Source organism: Polistes dominula, unplaced genomic scaffold (genome assembly GCF_049000335.1).
Source record: "Polistes dominula isolate Pdom_NZ unplaced genomic scaffold, Pdom_raw_medaka contig_15, whole genome shotgun sequence".
NCBI lineage: Eukaryota > Metazoa > Arthropoda > Insecta > Hymenoptera > Vespidae > Polistes > Polistes dominula.
The window spans coordinates 2,873,429-2,882,710 of NW_028300915.1; the positions used below are offsets into that span (position 1 = coordinate 2,873,429).

The window sequence follows — 9,282 nt, forward strand, 5'->3', positions numbered from 1 at the left end:
AATCCTATATACTCATACCTATGTTTATTTAAGTACTTAGATATGCATACGATTATTAGAAATTGCACTTAAGATAAACTGTGAGATCTAAGTTTATATACATTACTTACCAGATAGTGAGAAAATGTTACCTTTCAAATATTAAAAAAAAAAAAAAAAACAAAAAAAAACAGAAAACACAAAATATACTTTCTTGAAATTCCTCATATTAACATGGTAATATTATAGATATGTATCAAACGGACGTAACTTTACTCTAACTATAAAATCTCTAACAAATTAAATAATATTGTGTAACAATGAAGGAAAAGGACGTAAGGAAATAAAACAAACAACATATCTAGTTATTTTATCGTCGATCGAGTCCTTCGCACGATTAGCTCTCAAACGATAATAATAATAATAATAATAATAATAATAATAATAATAATAATAATAATAATAATAATAATAAAAAATAGACATCCTTACGTCACCATTGCAAGCTTTTTGTTGCCGTCTGATAAGTCGGACTATTAGCGGAGTAAAACTGAGCATACCATTTTCGATAAGTGGAAATGGTTTTATCCTCTTTTACTAGCATTGGCCGTGTTTCGAATCTTTTGTGATTCCAAATAGCAACGTCCCTCTCGAACATAAGACATTCACCAAGAAATACAATACTAGCGTACGGTGCTAACAATGGCGGAGAAAATATTATGTGACAGATACGTTGTAACAATGGTTCGATCGGTGTAACCGTTTGTATTATAAACATATTCCCAAATGTGGTTTCAATCAATAATTCGACGTATCCTGGACCGATTTGTTCAACCTTAACGTTTAATTCGAGTATATCGAATCGATCAAAAAGCAACAAACTGTGACGAAGTGTCATATTGGCTCTATGATTTTCTTGATTATAAGAATTCTGTTGTTGTCCGTTTGTTGTTGCAGTTGTCGATTTGCCATTTAACAAATTCTTCGATTCACCGTTAATCGTTGTCTTAGCTGTTGTTGTTTTTGTTGATGATGATCTCTTTGTTAAATCAGACGTCTCCTTTTCGAATTTCGTCTCATCATCTTCCGGGTTGTTTTTGTTCATCGACATTTCTTCCGATGATTCATCCTTCGACACGCTCGTTTGTGGTGTCCAGCTTGCGTTCGACCATGTGTGACGAACTAAACGCATCACGTCCTCCGAGAGAAACAACGCTGGTCCATGAACAGCGCTAAGGTGTGCCATATCGGCACCATTTTCCGCTATATCCTGGAATTCATCGTTTTATGACGTTTCGTTACTTTCTCTAATTGTTAAGTGAAAAGAAATCGGCAGCTTTCATCTTGTTTTCTTAATATTACTAGTATATGTAAATTTTTTGGAAATCCCCGAAAAAGTTTCTTTTCGAATATACAATTTATTTATATATTTAAATATGACGTTTTTCGAATTATTTGAAAGATAATATTTTTCAATGTAATTTTGACGAACCTGTATATGACAATTGATGATAAATTCGTTCCGACCTTGAAATCGCCAACTACCATTAGAAATTTTTTCATGAGATTGTGGTTGCCAATCCGGTGTAGCCGATTCCGCGTGATACCATACAAATATTATTTTATTAACTTCGCAGCATCTCCATGATTTTGTTTTAACAAAGTTCGGTACTTAAATAAAATTAAACATTTGGATGAATAATTATAAATATTAAATATTTTTAATTCTAAACAAAATTTACCTTTCTCGGTGTAAGGTATATCCAAACAACGACCATTGTCACCACAAAAAAGCCACTTATGGAAAGGACATTCCAAACATTCTCCTCTTACTCGTCCACCCTCACCCATGTTTGCCCCTAAATGTGGGCAATACGCATCGAGAATTTTGACGATACCCTTCTCTGTCCTTCGTATTTACACGACTTAACATTATTACTATTTCGTCATTATTTTTCAATTAGTTTTTTTTATTTATTATTTTATTATTTTTTATTAATCAATTTAATTATCTCTTTCTAAATAACTAATTTATTTATATTTTTCTATATAGAATTTAATTAGATCAATTCTATGCTTACCTAAAAACGGCAAAATTTTCTCCAAGTGCTGATACGTGTTTCACCTCTCCCACTTTTAACTGTGAACTTTCGAGTAAAGCGAACCATCCATTGGGGTAGACTGGCGGTAATTTTTCCATCCTTCTGTGTTTTATTTTTTTCTGACATCGATAGTCCTTGCAAAAATAATAGCAAGTAAAAGTTTTATTTTATATTTAAAAAATAGTAAGGAACAATCCGTGAATATAAATTTAATTTATAAACATTTTTAAAATTGTTTTTCTATTTACTTTCCTTGTAATTATTTAAAAATGTGTGCCTGTATGAATGCAACCCTCCAGACGCACTTTAAAATGTTGCTTGCGAGCGCCATCTACTGGGATGGAATTTTTCCTCTCGAAAGATAGGCAACCCGTAATACATATGTGTATAAACAGTTTTGGCGGAAAAAAAATTCTGTCCCAACAGATGAGGCTCGCAAGCAACATTTTCAAAGTGTATATGAAGGGTTGCATTTCTACAGGCGTAATGTTTTTATAAATAATGATGAAAATTTAATTTTAATTTTGTAATTAGTTATGTATATTTTAAAAATAATATTTAGTACCTTACATGAAAAGTAAATATTTAAAAATTGAAATTATTCAATGTTAGACTAAACATTCAATGGTTTTTTTTCCTTTTTTGTTCTTTTTCCGCCATTTTGTTATTTTTACATAAAAATTAAAAATTTTGGTACGGGATATAGCCACTGGTATAACAAACATAAAACTAAAGTATTTTTTCGTTTCAGATGGACCGACCTTCAGATTTTTTCAACATCCACGTACACATCCACGTACTTCTTAAAGACTCCTGTTTGAATGCAATTTTTGTACCTTAAAAGTGTTTGAATAAATAAAAAAAAAAATTTTATTCTATTCTTAAAGAGTGTATCTAACAACCCAAAAAAGTTTTACATCAATAAAAATAATAATGTTCTCAAAAAAAATTCATAAAAGTAGCGTTTTTTTTAGGCGTTCAAAGTAGAGTAAGGCCTTAATTGCCAAATTGTCTTCCATTAAACTATGTTAAAGACTTATATATGGTAAACAAGTTTGAAATAGATTACATAACATTAAAGAAAAAAAAATGTAAAATAATTAGCAAAAGTAATTTTATTAAATAATCATAAATTCGTGAATACTTCAATCCTAAGACTCACAATTAAAACCAATAAGAAAAAAAAAAGAAGAAAGAAGGAAAATTAAGTACAATCATAATTATAAAAGAATATTAACTCACTCTGACCCAGTTGATCTTCCAGAAGAAAGCGATATAAATTAAAAAAGCCAAGAGGGTAGCAAGTAGGACGCTGTACAATCCAAAAATCATCTTCTTTTTTCGATCTTCGTATTTCAAAGTGAAAATAAAAAAAAAAAAAAAATATAAAATTCACTATCGTCCGAAATAAAAAAAAACACAGGATTTTTCACATTAAAAAAAAAAAATATATATATATAAACCTCCCTCTCTGTTTTTCTTTTTTTTCTTTTTATCCCGTTCAAAGGGGGATAATGAATATTCTCTAATACTTTTGGTATCTGGTGGTATCAGAACGAGGACGAAGAGTATGATCGAGGAACTACCGGCGAACGTCTAAAGTAGAGGCGTCCTAACAGCTTGCTCATGAGCAAGAGCTGACTCCCGATTCCCCTATACGTTTACCCCCACTATATGTCTCTCACTTGATCGTCAATTCAGTCGGCAATTCGGTATACAGAACCACGTATAAACTTATGAAATACGAGATTATATGAAGAGAGAGAGAGAGAGAGAGTTCAATGTTCTTCAAAATATTTAATAATAATTACGTAGCACTTTTTCAATGTTCATTCATGACAGAGGAGAATTTATCTCACTTTTTTAGTTGTCTGTTAAACAAAAAAAAATATATATATAATTATATATATATAATCAAACTAGAAGAAAGGGAAGGGTGATAAGGGAGTTACTATAAAAGAAAAGTATCAATTTTGTTAGTTGAAAAAAAAAATAAAAGGAAGAATGAAAAGAGAGAGTGCATTTGATGTAATAAAAAAAAAAAGAAGAGGAAGAAAAATAAACAGAAAGAAAGAGAGAGTATTGCGATGATATAAACGAGGTAGTAAAACGAGAGCTAAAAGAAGAAGAAGAAGAAGAAGAAGAAGAAGAAGAAGAGCAGAAGGAGAGCAGAAGGAGAGCTTGAAGGATAAAGAGAAGCAAGAGGAGGAGGAGGAGGAGGAGGAGGAGGAGGAGGAGGAGTAGGCCGACGTGCAAAACAACTTGAAGGATATCAGGCGCGAGAGAATAAAACAGAGAGAGATAGAGAGAGGAAAAAGAGGAAGGAAGATAAGTTGTTTCGAGGGAAGAAGAGGATAAAGAGGTGAGGAGGAAGGTGCACGCGTTCGTCCTTGCGGACGGAGACGAGAGATAAAAAGGGTGCAAAAGGAGACGCTGACGACGTACGCGCGTAACAGAAAAAGAAGAAAAGATAAAGAAAGTTGAGTGAAGAAGATCGAACAGAGGAAGAAGAAGAAGAAGAAGAAGAAGAGGAGGATGAGGTGAATTCTGTTGCACTCGAACGTTTGCCCAGTTACGTTGGCTATCCACTTGGAGAACGTCTCCTCTTCGTCTTTTACCGTACCGAGATGGAAGTAAGCGGTTGAAAGAGGAACAGGGAGAACCAAAGAAAAAGTACCAAAACAAGGAGAGAACGAAAAAGAGGAAGAGAGAGGTTGATGAATGATAAACAAGAAGAGAAGTAGAACGAGATAGAAGAAAAGAGGATACCGAGAAGGGAGGAAGAAGGTGCATGGAAAAAGAGGTCTACGGGTTTAAGGGTTTTCGGTCGACTGAAACGCACGGGAGGTCCATCGTCAACTTTCTATATATATATACTTATACATATACATATGTGTAGGTATTTGTATGCGTATGGTATACTTGGCATGTCCTCGGACTCGGTGAGGACCCATCTTCAAAGGTATCACCGTGTTTTCAGTACACTATCTCCAAAACGAATCTATCGAAACGTACGTTTTTCCATCGGGGTCCTCTTTGCTTTAATATTCTCATCCAATTATATATGCCTGTTTACGGAATGATAGAGAGAGAGAGAGAGAAGGAAAATGTATACTAACTTCTCTTCAATCTAAAAAACCAATCTCGATAGTTTTTTATCTTTCTTTCTTGCCCCCTTTTTTTCGTCAGTGTATATTTTTTTTAATTTTCTATCTCTCTCTCTCTCTTTCTTTTTGTTTTGTTCTTTCTTTATTTTTTATATTCTTCAATTTCCTTCTCACTTCCCTTTTTATTATTATCATACGTATCGTATATCGATAAATTCAGAGTAAGTTAAATATATGCGTTGTCCTCCGCAAGTTTATACGACTACTACGTCTATTCGTTCACTTAGCATATCAAACTCACCATTTGTTATTTCAACAAGTTCCACCTTTCGTCATCGAATTTTTTTGTTTTGTTTTGTTTAGTTAAATACGTTACGTAGTACGATCTTGTCCTGGATTTTTGTATCATCGTACGATGTTCAGTTTACTTGGAAGATGTAATGAAGGTAAGAAGAAACACAAAAAGGTAAAAATGTGACAAGTGTTTTATTCTTTTCAAATTTTTGACACACAATTTTGTGCATTTCAAAATAATATCGTCATTAAAATTGTATTAATAATATTTGTTTTATTTTTGTTTTTTGTTTTTTGTTTTTTGTTTTTTCAGAGATCAGAGATGATTATACTACGTGTGTTTTTCTCGTTAAATAGGAAAAATGTCATTCTCATCGATTATATGGTTTTTGTTTAATAAATTTTGTATCGTTAAATAATCACCACGATAATCGAAACTATCGCAACCAACGTGTTTTCTTCGAAAGACTTATCGTTGAAAAAATCTTATTTAAAAATATTCATGGGACTGTCCGTCGAAAATATGCGATCATGGGTGAGATAACTTTGACTAATGCGCCGAATGAAATACATGGCAGCTTAAGGGATGGAAATAAAATTAGGGAACCAAAACTGCCTTCTTCATCCTTGTCGTTGTGCGTTGTGTAGTGATTGTAACTCTGTATAGGTGTATGTATATGTGTGTACGAGGATCTGAAAAAATTTTTCTAACGTTCACATTTATTTGATCAAAATTTGTATCATCAGATAGGATGACAATGTGAAAAAAAGAGAGATATGATAGAAAAGAAAAATGGAAAATAGAAAAGACAGTTAATAGACAAATTTTTGTTTAACCAATTATTTATAAAAATAAGTTGAAAAATAATATTGGTATATTTATTGTTTATATTAATCATAGATATTATTATTTTGATTAAATTTAGATTCTTTGCTTTCTTATTTTTAATAAAGTTTTCTTTTAAGATAACTAGTTACTATTTTGTTAAATAATAATTATTATTATTATTAATTTATCTAAATATTAATTTTTTAATGTACTGTAAATAATTTGTTTGTCCATATATGTAATTAGGGTTGTTTTCTAAATTTGTTCTAATATTGAATCTATTTAATAAAATTTTTCAAACAATTTTTCAAACTTTATTTTTAAATATTTAATTTATATTTAAAGAAATGTTTGTATTTTTCATTTGAATTTTTATTCTATTTAAATTTAATTATCTAATATTTCCTTTTTTTTTAATTGGATACATTTAAAAATATCGAGACACATCGATAGTAGTAATAATAATAATAATAATAATAATTTATCGTTGACAATACGAAAAAAAATAGTTTTTATTTCAAAAGAAATATCAAGAGAAAAGAAATGTTTTGTGTTGTTATACCGATACGTTTATCTTACACGTGTTATAATACTTAAGTTGAAAAACGTCAGTGAATTTTTTTTTCATTGGACATAACACGTTACGTACACTCATGCGTAATAGCTTTTCTGAAAATGCTACCCTTTGCAGAAAACTTTGGGACTAAGCACACGACTCGAAATATTCTTTTCCCATTTCTTTTTTTTTTATTCTTTACAACGTGACCATTATGTATCCCATCGATTTCAATATATTTTGTAATTTACAATTAAATCTAAAACATTATTTGAAACAAATATTTTAGTTCATCTTTAAACAAAACAAACGTCATACATTTTCATTAATTCATTTCAAACATAGAAAATTTATTGTAATGTTTGTTAATTAATTTTAACTTCGGTTATTCGAAAAAAATAACGATGACGATGCTTATTAAAATATAATATTTCAATACTTTGTTTTTTTATCTTTTTTTTTTTCCTATTTCAACCTGACGGACAAATTAATGCGAGTCGTGCAAGTAATTGAGTATGTATTAATAAAACGAAATATTTTTTTTGGATTACGTAGTGAGACAATTTTTGAAGTATCGAATGTTAGACAATCAGATAAAAGAAAAGCTTTTGATTGAAAAGATTGAATGAAATTTAACGGTTTACGTTTTTGATCAAGTCCTATCAAGATCAACGTTCAATGTTGCAAGTCAAATGCAACTTTCCTCTTTGACAGTCAATCGTACTCTAATCATTTTATCCGATCTCCTTGTCTTCTTGAATCATTTGCATGAGACATTTTTTTTTTCCTAAGATGATCTCTTTTGTACGTTTCGACAATTCTTGATAAACAAGTTAAAAACACGTTTTAATGGATATACAAAAATACAAACAAAATACACCATAAAGAATGTTTACTTTTTGCATTAGATTTTGTGTTGTATTAGTTTTTTTTTTTTTTTTTTTATTAGTGGTTCCCAAATATTCCATTTACATTAATTAGTTATAAGAAATAACCATAAATAATATTTACTTTTTGCATAAGATTTTTTGTTATATTTAAAAATATTCCACTCACATTAACTAGTTATACGAATAACCATAAATAATGTTTACTTTTTGTATAAGATTATTTTCTTTTTTCTTTGTTGCATTAAATAATATTTTCATTAGTGCTTTAAAAATATTCCACTTGTTTTAGTGATAATTACTTACACGAATATTTTTAATTACTAATAATGTTTTTGGAAAGATATTATATAAGAAAATAATTGATATAAATAATGTGAGATTATTTATTAATTTAAAATCATTTTTAATTCTGTTTTTTTTTTTTAATTCCTTTATTATTCTTACTTTTGGTGAGAAAAAGAAAGATAGTGTCGGTAATACAGATTACAAGAGTTGTGTTATTTTTTCAAGCGCCTTATTGTATGTTACAGTGAAACGTTGCTGTACGGACGTGTTGCCTATTGTAAGGGGCAACTTATTCTAATGTATTATATATAAGGACAGAATTGGATTAATTAATTTTACATTATGATTGATAAAACTAAAACAATATTTAGTCTAAATTACATACATAGTTTTATTTTCTTTTTTTTCTTTGTAATTTATATGTAAATGTATATACGAGTATACAGATCGTATATTCGTAAAATAGCACGTTAGTTTAAACTTTGAATTTCTTATTTCTAAAGTTTCCTTAACATCTAATCGGTTTCTGTCAAATTACGTGTAAAATTAGACAAAAATATTAATAATGTAAGGCACTAATGGTGAAACCAAAATACAGTACAATAAAATAAATAATAATTATGAAAATTAACGAAGAAGGGAGCCACAACTTATGAGAGAATCTAATCAAAATATAAATAGAAATAGAAATAAAATAACAAATTAAAGTATTTCTCGCAGAAATTCTTTTTCCGTGATCTCGACTTTTACATTCAATAGTTCGTTCTATTTTGTTTTTTTTTTTTCTGTTCGTAGTATTTTATGAAAGTTTTTCATTTAGTTGAAATAAAATATTCTTTCAAATTGGTACTGTCGAATGTAAAAGTTTAGACAAAGCACATATTTGTGTCACAAATTAAACATAACAGTGTAAACAAAAAAAGAAACTACAATAAACTTAACTTGAATAAAATATTTCAGAAAAGTGTCGAAGGAATATTTTTTTTTTTTTTTTTTTTTTTTTTTTAAATAAATCTCATATAAAACTTTCTCTGAATTTTCGAGGTAACATTGGTAATCGTTTAACATTTTTATAAGTTTTTTTTTTTGCTATTTTTTTTTTTATGTTTTATAACAATGATCATAACAATATACACAACACTGAAGTAAAACGTAATTAACAGTTTTGTCCACTATTTTTTTTTCTATTTCATTTTTCTTTTTTTGTAACAAACATGTAAACTTTTGAATTTGATGCTGT

General features: G+C 29.3%; 1 protein-coding gene across 1 annotated transcript; it reads right to left on the minus strand.

Annotated features, from left to right (window-relative positions):
* Positions 1-90: 90 nt before the first annotated feature.
* Positions 91-3,413, minus strand: nvd (cholesterol 7-desaturase nvd). The gene is given in 5 exon segments (XM_089170058.1): positions 91-1,249; positions 1,472-1,672; positions 1,675-1,888; positions 2,061-2,215; positions 3,324-3,413. Coding segments are annotated over 5 exon segments (1,437 nt in total). The 3' UTR covers positions 91-472.
* Positions 3,414-9,282: the final 5,869 nt, after the last annotated feature.